Here is an 11,067-nt window from a genome sequence, read left to right as displayed (position 1 = left end):
TGCAGGAAAGCAGAGCGGAGAGAACGTCTGTGGTGAGATGCTCAGGTGGAGTTGCCTTCCGTGCACCAACAGCCTGTTTGTGTCCACGTGATGCACGGTGAAGGGAAGGCTGCTGTTCTGTGAGTAAGCCTGGCAAATGGAATGATGGTTCTGGCCTTTTTGTCAAGTGTGTGAGGAGAGGTCTTTGGACAGGCTGTTCTTTTGTTGTTTTGTTGTTGTTGTTGTTGTTGTTGTTTTTCAGGGGAAATGCTATTTCAGTTGTTAGTTACAGTGGTTGGTTGGTGCTTGTTTGAAAAATGTTGTTCATCTAGAGAAGCAGTGTCTCGCACCAGAGAAGTGAGAAATCTCCTGTACATCCTGTCTTCTCCACGAGCCTTCCATGTAGAGACATTTAGTGCCTCTAAATGCCTGTAGAAATGGTGGGGGGATAAATGGGGAAGAGCTGAGGTGCAGTTTCTGTGCGTGCTCTGTACACGGAGCAGGCGTCACCTAGTGAGAGCTAGGGGCCCTTTGCAGCGTGGTGGATTTGTTTTCCTTGCTTGTTGGAGCGTGATGCTTTTGTAGGTGCTGTGTGCATTGTAAGTAACTGTGAACTGTGCTGAGACAACCGGTGTCCTAGAGAGAGCCCCTCTGCAGGCTTTTTGTTTGGGCAGTTTTCTTCCCTCTGGGGATTAAAAGGGACTTGAAAAACTCACAAGTACACCTTGCTACTGCTCCAGCCCGTCAAGTGGAGATGATGCCTTTCCTCCCATTGGGGCAGGGAGGAAAGTAGCTGAGAAGTTTGTCTGCCAGCGTGAAGTAGCAGGTTCGGAAGATGGTAACAGGCACGGTAGGCCAGTTAGCAAGATGTTAGAATCCTAGAATCGCCAAGGTTGGAAGAGACCTATGAGATCATCAGTCCAACCATCCAACTATCATCAGTAGCTCTCACTAATCCATGTCCCTCAACACAACGTCTAACCGTTCCTTGAACACCTGCAGGGTGGGTGACTCCACCACCTCCCTGGGCAGCCCTTTGCAGTGCCCGACCACACTTTTGGAAATGCACTATTTCCTACCATCCAGCTTGAGTCTGCCCTGGCACAAATTGAGGCCATTCCCTCCAGTCCTATTGCTAGTTAACGATGTTAGTTAGCAATGAGAGAGCGTTAACAATGAAAGTGACTTATGTGTGTGGGGCAGCCCTGACTTGGCTGACAGGAGTGGAACATTGTAGACGCCGTAGACGGCGGGAAGCTTGTTCCTGTGAAACGGTCCCTTGTGCTCCAGGAATCTCTCTGACTTTCTATCATGGCCTCTTCCTCCTGGTTTTCAGCGTGCTCAGAGGCATTGGTAATGAAGAGAGAACAGACGTCTTTGTAGGCCCTGGAATGGAAGGTGCTTGAGAAGCAAAGGCAGGCAGGTGTGTGCAAAGCAAAGGCTGGTGTGTGCTTGCAGAGCAAAGGGAAGCATGTGCACGCATCGAAAGCGAAGGCGGGCAGGTGCTTGTGAGGCAAAGGCAGGTATGGGTGTGCTTGCTTGCTTAGGAAAGGCACGCAGGTGCATGCTTGCATAGCAAAGGCAGGCAGGTGCGTATGATGGAACGGCAGGTAGATGGATGCATGCTTGCTTCGAAAAGGCAGGCAGGTGCATGGCTGTGAAGCAAAGGCAGGGAGACGTGTGCTTGCTTAGCAAAGGCAGGCAGATGGGTTCTTGCAAAGCAGTGGCAGGCAGATGGGTTCTTGCAAAGCAGTGGCAGGCAGGCAGGTGATTGCTTGTGAAGCGAAGGCCGGGAGGTGGTTGCTTGGTTAGCAGTGGCAGGCAGGTGTGTGCTTGCAGAGCAGTCTCTAGCCAACTGAGGGGATGTTCTCAGGTTTTGTTGCTGTTTAATGACTCTTTTTTTTTCCCTTTTCTTCTTTACTGCCTTCAGTGTCCCCGTCTCTCCCAGAAGCTGCTCTTCTGGCAGCCGCCGCGTGGGCTCGTTAGATGCCCTGAGTGTTTGGAAGAGAGCAGTTTTGTTGAGGGCTGTTGGTGGAATTTCTGTTGCCAGGAGCGCACGGACAGAGAAAGAAGCGTTGTGCAGGCGGGGCAAAAGGAGTGCTGGGGGTCCTGGGAGCAGCAGCGAGGGAAGGTGTTTGAGCTAGTGCCGTTCCACTGGAACGTCCCTTTGGTTTTCTACTTCTGAGAGTATTGGAACTGGTTGCAAAAGATGTGACTTTAAGCGAGGGTGCAGAGCAGATTTAAGCTTTACAGGCGGCTGTGCCAGAGCGTGAAGCATCATCAGCAGGCATGGGTAGCACCAGCTTGAAACATCAGGGGAAGCAGTTAGCTTCCTCAGAGCCCCCAAATGGAGTGCCAAGGTGATGAGATGAAGCAGCACTGAGGGTGGTTTTCCAGGATCTGTCTTCTAGGGCTCGGGGCCAGAGCTGTCACTGGGGTTGCTTTCACTGGACACCCGCCACCCCTCCTCAGGACCCATGGTGAGCGTGTGGGTGACAAACGTGTCACTGAGTGAGAGCATCAGGGTGGGAATGCGTGGAACATAGCGCCCAGGGGAGAGACAGGCAGCACGGGGAGGGGGCGTGGGGGCGGAAGGTCAGCCCCAAGGAGAAAGTCTCCCCCGATGGAAAAAAGGGCTTGTTGAATGCCTTGGGTGAGATGTTGGAGAAGAGGAAATTAGTGAGGTTAGTTAAAATGTGCCACCTGGGTTCTGTTTGAGCCCCCTCCAACCCCACAAGTGCCGTCCAAAGCTCTCCGGTGCCGCCTGGTGCTCTTTGCAGTTCCCCAGTAAGGTCCCATTGCCTCTCGGCGTTGTCTGGACTCTCCTTGTGCAAACTCAGTGCCCCCCAGTGCTGCCTGGAGCCACCCCAGTGCTGTGTGTGGCCCTCACTAGCCTCCCAGTGCCCCGCAGTGGACCTCCCAGTGCCACCAGTACTGCCCAGTGCCCCCAGTTCAACACCCCCATTGCTCAGTACGTGACCATCTCCTTCCCCAGGAACAAAACAAGGCAACAGAGATGATGACAGCAGCGATTGTGCTAGAGATGTTCAGTGTGGAGGAGCTGCAGCTCTTGGCTCCCTGCGGCCACCCCAACATCCCCAGAGGTGGGCACGGAGGCCTGGGGGGGCTTTGGTGCTGCATGAACGACTGCAGGCAGAGCTGTAGCAAAGCGAATGCAAACCATTTAATAGTTAAACGTACAAAAGAGTAAATAAATGACAATATTCCCAACCATTTCCCACCCTAACAATAGTTTCTGATCCCACCCCCTAAAATTCCCACCCTCTAATCAGTTTCCCACCCCCCGATCAATTTCTCACCCCCCCGCTCCCTCCCACCAACAGTTTCCTCCCCCTCCAAAAAACTTCCCAGCCCCCCCAATTCCCACCCCAGTAATTCTTTCCTCCCACTTCCAACGATTTTGGAGTGTAACATTGTAGCAGAGTACAATTTCTCACTCAGAATTGCCACCCCACAAAATTCCCTCCCCCTCCCCACATCCCCAATGCCAGCAGTTACAGAGTACAAGAATTTTTGATGCCAGCCATCTCCCACCGCAGCCAGTTCTCACCCCAGTCATTTCCCACCCCAACAATATCACAGTACAGCCATTTCATTTGCCACTCCAAAAAGATCCCACCGCCCCAAGAATGCCCACCCCCAACCATTTCCCACCCCAAGAATTCCCACCCGCAATTCCCACCCCCATCCATTCCCTCCCCCCAGCCATTCCCACCCGCAATTCCCACCCGCAATCATCCCTCCCCCCCCCCCATTCCCACTCGCAATTCCCACCCCCAACCCTTCCCCACCCCCAGCCATTCCCACCCCCCAACCATTTCCCACCCCCCAAGCAACATTTCCCAGCCCAAAGCTTTGACAGTCCAACACTTTTGCGGTCCATCAGCTTCAGAGTCCCACATTGCCCCAGTCCAAGACGCCGCTTGTGGACAGCGCAGTTTTGGAAGGGTAGGGCTGGGGCCGGTGCTGGTGCTCCTGGAACGCTGCCGCTGCTCTCTGGGTGTCGTGGGGGCCAGCGAGGAGCCCAGGGCTACAGGGAGCCATATTCATCGGCTACGGCCACGTCTCCTGCTGCACCAAGTGGTGCCCATCACACCCCAACAGTGGCCGGAGCGGGAGTGTGCCAAGAAACCAGCCTGAGTGCTCCTGCTGGCCGCCGTGCTGCCACAGCCAGCTTTGCCTAGCGCCGATGTTTGTGGCCTGGAACATCCTGGCAGCGCGGCAGCTTCCTCTTTGCGGCTGGGATGCTGCCAGCGTGCTGCTTGTGCCCTTTGCTCTTGTGTTTGGTGGTGGTGCAGGCGGGCATTGTTCACCTGGGTGGCTCGGTGCTGTCCCCGTGGTGCTTGTCTGCCAGCCGGCAGGAGATGCATCCGGGTGGCAGTGCGAGGCGCGTGAGAACCACGCGGGGCTGTTCCTGCTGCGCCTCTTCCAGGAGCCGTCCAGTTTGCGGCAAAGGAGGCACGGGGCGCTTGGCTGTCTCAGTGCCATCCCCCTGGTGTTTGGCCGCCACCTGGCAGGAGATGCATCCGGGGGGCAGTGCGAGGCGGGTGAGAATCACCCGGGGCTGCCTCCGCTGCATCTCTGCCATCAGGTGTGCCATGCAGGGCGACGGTGGTGCTGGGGCAGCCCGTGGGTCTGGCAGTGCGAGGCGGGTGAGAATCACCCGGGGCTGCCTCCGCTGCACCTCTGCCATCAGGTGTGCCGTGCAGGGCGACGGTGGTGCTGGGGCAGCCCGTGGGTTTGGCAGTGCGAGGCGGGTGAGAATCACCCGGGGCTGCCTCCGCTGCACCTCTGCCATCAGGTGTGCAGTGCTGGGCGCCGGAGGTGCTGGGGCAGCCATGGGGGTCGGCACGGGCAGCTCCGGGGATGCTGTCTTCTGCCGGAGCGAGTTGGTGCGGAGCCCAGATTCAGCATCTGTCTCGTTGCTGAGCTCCCGGCTGGCCCTGGGGGAGTCAGGCAGCTCTGCGTTGGAAGAGCAGGAGTCGAAGCTGCTGGAGACATCTGAGCTCAGTTGCTCCGTGGCTGTGATGCACTGCATCAGCTCTTCACTTTTGCAGCTGTCCGGAGCACTCGCTGCTTCTGGAAAAGCAGAACATCCCCCAGAACAATGATGGCAGCCTTCCCACGCCAGCTCGGTGTGGACACGGACCCGCCATCTCTGCAGACCACAAACTCACCATCAATGCAGGTGAGCAAATGGTCAATTTCCACATCGTCGGCAAGACTGTTGGTCCTGGGTCTCTCTTCTGGAAAAGGGAAGAAATCCCCAGTGGGGCAATGCCAGCTTTCCCACGGCCACTCAGCGCAGACAGGCCTCCATCAGCTGTGCTGCTCCCAAACTCACCGTTGTTGATCCACGTGAGCAGGTCATCCATGTCTGCGGTGTCGTCCAGGAGGCCTGTGTTGGCCGTCACTTCTGGAAAAGGAAGAAAATCCCCAGTGGGGCAAAGCCAGCTTTCCCGAACACCCCCCCGCCAGTTGTGCTGCCCCCAAACTCACCCTCGTTGATCCACGTGAGGAGCTCATCGATGTCGTCCGCGATGTCCTCCGGGGTGTCTGCGCTCGTTGTCACTGCTGGAAAAGCAAGAACATCCCCAGTGGAGCAATGCCAGCTTTCCCACAGCCAGCCGGTGCGGACAGCGTGCCGCCCGCTCCGCAGCCCCTCAACTCACCGCCTGGTTCCAGCGTGGCAGCGCTGCAGGTGAGCGGAGCCGTGGCGGGATGGGGGCACACGTCGGTGGGCGCAGGGTGCCCCCGGTCCTCTGAGAGCACCACGGCATCTTGGAAGGGCTCCATCAGCGGCTCCCAGGTGTCAGGCAGGGTGCAGGGCACGGGGAGCACCTGCTGCTGCAGGGAGGGTACCTGCAAAAGAACGGGGGGGGGGCCGGGGCGGGCGGGGGCCTGCGGCAGGCAGGTGCCTGCGGGCTGCGGGGGCTCCCCGTGGAGGAGCACGGCCCCAGGCCACAGCCCCATGGGCTGCTGGGGCAGCAGCGTCCCTGCCAGCAGGGGATGTCCCGAGCAGGGAGCAGGGGCGGTGGGGGGAGCCACAGCTGGGTGCAGCCCCCCAGGTAGGAGCAGCAGCACCGGTAAGTGCAGCCCCGCAGCTGGGGTCAGGCCCCCAGGTGGCAGCTGAGCCGGGGTTGGGGGCAGCCCCCCAGGTGGGAGCTGTGCTGCCTGTCCCCAGACACCTGGTCCCCCAGGCCAGACAGAGGCCTGAGGTGCCAGGTAGGTGGCAGTGGGGACAGGGGAGGGTTGGGGTGGTACCGGCATCGGTCCGCGGACGGTGGGCTGCATCCAGGCGGGGTCCGGTGGCGGCACAGTCGCATCAGCGAAAATGGCGTCGGGTGTCAGAGGCACCGTCAGCGCTCGTCGAGGGAATCTCTCTGTGGGGAAATGCCAGAAGGGGCGCTGGGCTGAGAGCCAGGGCACTGGGGTGAGATCCGGGTGAGAGGAGTGGGATCTGGTGTGCTGGGGTGCGATCTGGGGTCACGGGTGTGAGATCTGGGGCCCTGGGGTGAGATCTGGGGCCCTGGGGTGAGATCTGGGGGCACAGGGGTGAGATCTGGGGTCAAAGGGGTGAGTCCTGGGGCCCTGGGTTGAGATCTGGGGTCAAAGGGGTGAGATCTGGGGCCCTGGGGTGAGATCTGGGGCATTGGGGTCAGATGGAGTGTCAGAGCAGGGGGAGCCTGCTGCCTTACCTGCCATGACAGCTGGAGAGTGGCAGTTGGGGGAGCCCCTCCCCCCAGGGGGGTTCCGTGACCGTTGGGGTCAGCCCCTTTCCCCCAGGCTTGCGATGGTTTGACTTTTCGTACCCAAACATCCTTCCCATGCCAGTTGTTTCCCATCCCGATGATCAGTGACCATCCCGATGGGCATTTGGCAGCCCAGTGCTCTTCCTTGCCAAGGGTCTGCCCGTCCCAGTGGGGATTTGCCATCCCTGCAGTGAGTTCTCACCCCAGGGATGGTTTCCCCTCCCGTCCAAGCGATTTCCAGTCGTCACCACCCAAGACTGTGTAAAGTGCCAGCATTAGTTACGAGTTCTTGAAAGTGGCAGCGGCCGTGGTAGGCCAGTTAGACCTATGGTAACAATGAAAAGGAGGGATTTCTGTGGGACAGCCCTGGTTTAGCTGAGAACAGTGCAGGAATGAGTCAGTGCCCGTGCAGCGTATGCCGAGCTTGTTACTGTGAACTGGTCCTTTGTGCCTCGAAGAACATCACTAACTTTAAACCGTGGACTTTTTCTCCTGGCTTTGGCTGTCTCTTGGGGCATTGCTAGTGAGGACAGAAGAGACAGCATCGTCTTTTCTGCTCTTCCCTCTTCCGTGCTTCCCCTTTCTGCTCTCTTCCTCATCTACTCTTCAGCTCTTCTCCCTGAGTGTTATGCTCTTTTTGCTGCTCATCTGCTGTTCTTTCTTCCTTGTGTCCTGACTCCTTTCCTGCATCTGTACTCCTCTTCTGCTTTTCTTTCTTACCCGTATCCTCTCTTCTCCTCTTGTTCTCCTCATCCGCTCTTCTGACTTAACTGTTTCCTCTTTGCACATCTTGCGCTCTACGGTTCTTCTGTTCTGGCCACTCTCTGCTCTTCTACTTTACTGCTCTTTTCCTTCTCTGTCTTCTGTGCTCTCTTCCTCCCTTCCGTTCTGTTTCATTTCTGCACTTCTCACTGACCCGTGTCCTCTCTTCCCATCTTCTGTACTTCTGCCATACCCGTATTCTGTCCTCTTCAGCTCCTCTCCCTTTCTGCTTTTCTGCCTTAGCTGTCTTGGCTCATCTCCCTTTCTGCTCTTCTCCTCGTCTGCACGTCTTTCTTACCTTCATCCTCTCTTTTATTCTTCTGCTCTTCTCCTCTTCTGCTCATCTCCTCATTGCTTTGCTGTCTTGTATCCAATCTTTTTCTCTATTGCACTTTTCTTCTTCTGCACTTCTTTCTTCCCTCATCCTTTCTTCTTTTTCTTCTCTGCTGCTCTTCTTTATTTCAGTCTTGTCTGTTCGTGCTCTTCCCCTGTTCTGCTCTTCTAGTGCTCTTGTCAGCATCCAGTCTCTGCACTGCAACTCTGTGTTGGACTTTATCTTGGGGTGGAGGAAGGTCGTAGGGCCTAGATTTGTAGAAGAAAACCCAGAAGGTGATGAAGAAGAGCCCTGAGGAACCAGGAGCACAAAGGCAGCGTGTTTCTCCGAAGGCCACAGCGTGAGCACGTGTTCCCTTTGGCGGACTCCTTTGTACCTCTCCAGGAACTGCTTTGGAATGGAGAATTTTCTGGAGTTGTTTCCAGTTGTTGCTTGGATGAGCTGAGGCTTTTCTCCTTGTATCTTTGCAGGAAAGCAGAGCGGAGAGAACGTCTGTGGTGAGATGCTCAGGTGGAGTTGCCTTCCGTGCACCAACAGCCTGTTTGTGTCCACGTGATGCACGGCTGCTGTTCTGTGAGTAAGCCTGGCAAATGGAATGATGGTTCTGGCCTTTTTGTCAAGTGTGTGAGGAGAGGTCTTTGGACAGGCTGTTCTTTTGTTGTTTTGTTGTTGTTGTTGTTGTTGTTGTTGTTGTTTTTCAGGGGAAATGCTATTTCAGTTGTTAGTTACAGTGGTTGGTTGGTGCTTGTTTGAAAAATGTTGTTCATCTAGAGAAGCAGTGTCTCGCACCAGAGAAGTGAGAAATCTCCTGTACATCCTGTCTTCTCCACGAGCCTTCCATGTAGAGACATTTAGTGCCTCTAAATGCCTGTAGAAATGGTGGGGGGATAAATGGGGAAGAGCTGAGGTGCAGTTTCTGTGCGTGCTCTGTACACGGAGCAGGCGTCACCTAGTGAGAGCTAGGGGCCCTTTGCAGCGTGGTGGATTTGTTTTCCTTGCTTGTTGGAGCGTGATGCTTTTGTAGGTGCTGTGTGCATTGTAAGTAACTGTGAACTGTGCTGAGACAACAGGTGTCCTAGAGAGAGCCCCTCTGCAGGCTTTTTGTTTGGGCAGTTTTCTTCCCTCTGGGGATTAAAAGGGACTTGAAAAACTCACAAGTACACCTTGCTACTGCTCCAGCCCGTCAAGTGGAGATGATGCCTTTCCTCCCATTGGGGCAGGGAGGAAAGTAGCTGAGAAGTTTGTCTGCCAGCGTGAAGTAGCAGGTTCGGAAGATGGTAACAGGCACGGTAGGCCAGTTAGCAAGATGTTAGAATCCTAGAATCGCCAAGGTTGGAAGAGACCTATGAGATCATCAGTCCAACCATCCAACTATCATCAGTAGCTCTCACTAATCCATGTCCCTCAACACAACGTCTAACCGTTCCTTGAACACCTGCAGGGTGGGTGACTCCACCACCTCCCTGGGCAGCCCTTTGCAGTGCCCGACCACACTTTTGGAAATGCACTATTTCCTACCATCCAGCTTGAGTCTGCCCTGGCACAAATTGAGGCCATTCCCTCCAGTCCTATTGCTAGTTAACGATGTTAGTTAGCAATGAGAGAGCGTTAACAATGAAAGTGACTTATGTGTGTGGGGCAGCCCTGACTTGGCTGACAGGAGTGGAACATTGTAGACGCCGTAGACGGCGGGAAGCTTGTTCCTGTGAAACGGTCCCTTGTGCTCCAGGAATCTCTCTGACTTTCTATCATGGCCTCTTCCTCCTGGTTTTCAGCGTGCTCAGAGGCATTGGTAATGAAGAGAGAACAGACGTCTTTGTAGGCCCTGGAATGGAAGGTGCTTGAGAAGCAAAGGCAGGCAGGTGTGTGCAAAGCAAAGGCTGGTGTGTGCTTGCAGAGCAAAGGGAAGCATGTGCACGCATCGAAAGCGAAGGCGGGCAGGTGCTTGTGAGGCAAAGGCAGGTATGGGTGTGCTTGCTTGCTTAGGAAAGGCACGCAGGTGCATGCTTGCATAGCAAAGGCAGGCAGGTGCGTATGATGGAACGGCAGGTAGATGGATGCATGCTTGCTTCGAAAAGGCAGGCAGGTGCATGGCTGTGAAGCAAAGGCAGGGAGACGTGTGCTTGCTTAGCAAAGGCAGGCAGATGGGTTCTTGCAAAGCAGTGGCAGGCAGATGGGTTCTTGCAAAGCAGTGGCAGGCAGGCAGGTGATTGCTTGTGAAGCGAAGGCCGGGAGGTGGTTGCTTGGTTAGCAGTGGCAGGCAGGTGTGTGCTTGCAGAGCAGTCTCTAGCCAACTGAGGGGATGTTCTCAGGTTTTGTTGCTGTTTAATGACTCTTTTTTTTTCCCTTTTCTTCTTTACTGCCTTCAGTGTCCCCGTCTCTCCCAGAAGCTGCTCTTCTGGCAGCCGCCGCGTGGGCTCGTTAGATGCCCTGAGTGTTTGGAAGAGAGCAGTTTTGTTGAGGGCTGTTGGTGGAATTTCTGTTGCCAGGAGCGCACGGACAGAGAAAGAAGCGTTGTGCAGGCGGGGCAAAAGGAGTGCTGGGGGTCCTGGGAGCAGCAGCGAGGGAAGGTGTTTGAGCTAGTGCCGTTCCACTGGAACGTCCCTTTGGTTTTCTACTTCTGAGAGTATTGGAACTGGTTGCAAAAGATGTGACTTTAAGCGAGGGTGCAGAGCAGATTTAAGCTTTACAGGCGGCTGTGCCAGAGCGTGAAGCATCATCAGCAGGCATGGGTAGCACCAGCTTGAAACATCAGGGGAAGCAGTTAGCTTCCTCAGAGCCCCCAAATGGAGTGCCAAGGTGATGAGATGAAGCAGCACTGAGGGTGGTTTTCCAGGATCTGTGTCTTCTAGGGCTCGGGGCCAGAGCTGTCACTGGGGTTGCTTTCACTGGACACCCGCCACCCCTCCTCAGGACCCATGGTGAGCGTGTGGGTGACAAACGTGTCACTGAGTGAGAGCATCAGGGTGGGAATGCGTGGAACATAGCGCCCAGGGGAGAGACAGGCAGCACGGGGAGGGGGCGTGGGGGCGGAAGGTCAGCCCCAAGGAGAAAGTCTCCCCCGATGGAAAAAAGGGCTTGTTGAATGCCTTGGGTGAGATGTTGGAGAAGAGGAAATTAGTGAGGTTAGTTAAAATGTGCCACCTGGGTTCTGTTTGAGCCCCCTCCAACCCCACAAGTGCCGTCCAAAGCTCTCCGGTGCCGCCTGGTGCTCTTTGC

At 55.8% G+C, this 11,067-nt stretch overlaps 1 protein-coding gene and 1 long non-coding RNA gene across 4 annotated transcripts in view; one reads left to right on the top strand and one right to left on the bottom strand.

Annotated features, from left to right (window-relative positions):
- The window catches only part of LOC149912006 (uncharacterized), a 40,207-nt gene extending 40,087 nt beyond the window's left edge, over positions 1 to 120 (top strand). For both annotated transcript variants that reach the window (XR_016462607.1, XR_016462606.1), the window contains one exon: positions 6 to 120. This is a non-coding gene — a long non-coding RNA (uncharacterized LOC149912006). The remainder of the gene's footprint in view (positions 1 to 5) is intronic.
- A 3,670-nt stretch (positions 121 to 3,790) lies between these two features.
- On the bottom strand, positions 3,791 to 6,494 carry LOC149912005 (uncharacterized). Of its 2 annotated transcripts, XM_090132913.1 has the most exons (4): positions 5,673 to 6,490; positions 5,500 to 5,574; positions 5,178 to 5,416; positions 3,791 to 5,079 (listed from the first exon to the last, which is right to left on the bottom strand). In XM_090132913.1, the coding sequence occupies exons 1-4, from the start codon at positions 6,292 to 6,294 to the stop codon at positions 5,038 to 5,040; spliced, it is 978 nt and encodes a 325-aa protein (XP_089989039.1). In that variant the 5' UTR covers positions 6,295 to 6,490; the 3' UTR covers positions 3,791 to 5,037. The 2 variants fall into 2 exon arrangements, with proteins under 2 accessions (XP_089989039.1, XP_089989038.1); XM_090132912.1 differs by having other exon boundaries at positions 3,791 to 5,416; positions 5,673 to 6,494.
- Between the last annotated feature and the right edge of the window lie 4,573 nt (positions 6,495 to 11,067).

This window comes from Phasianus colchicus, unplaced genomic scaffold, assembly GCF_987193195.1.
Source record: "Phasianus colchicus unplaced genomic scaffold, bPhaCol1.hap1.1 HAP1_SCAFFOLD_48, whole genome shotgun sequence".
NCBI lineage: Eukaryota > Metazoa > Chordata > Aves > Galliformes > Phasianidae > Phasianus > Phasianus colchicus.
The sequence above is the reverse complement of the archived record's forward strand: the minus strand, read 5'-3'. Positions and strand labels throughout refer to the sequence as shown.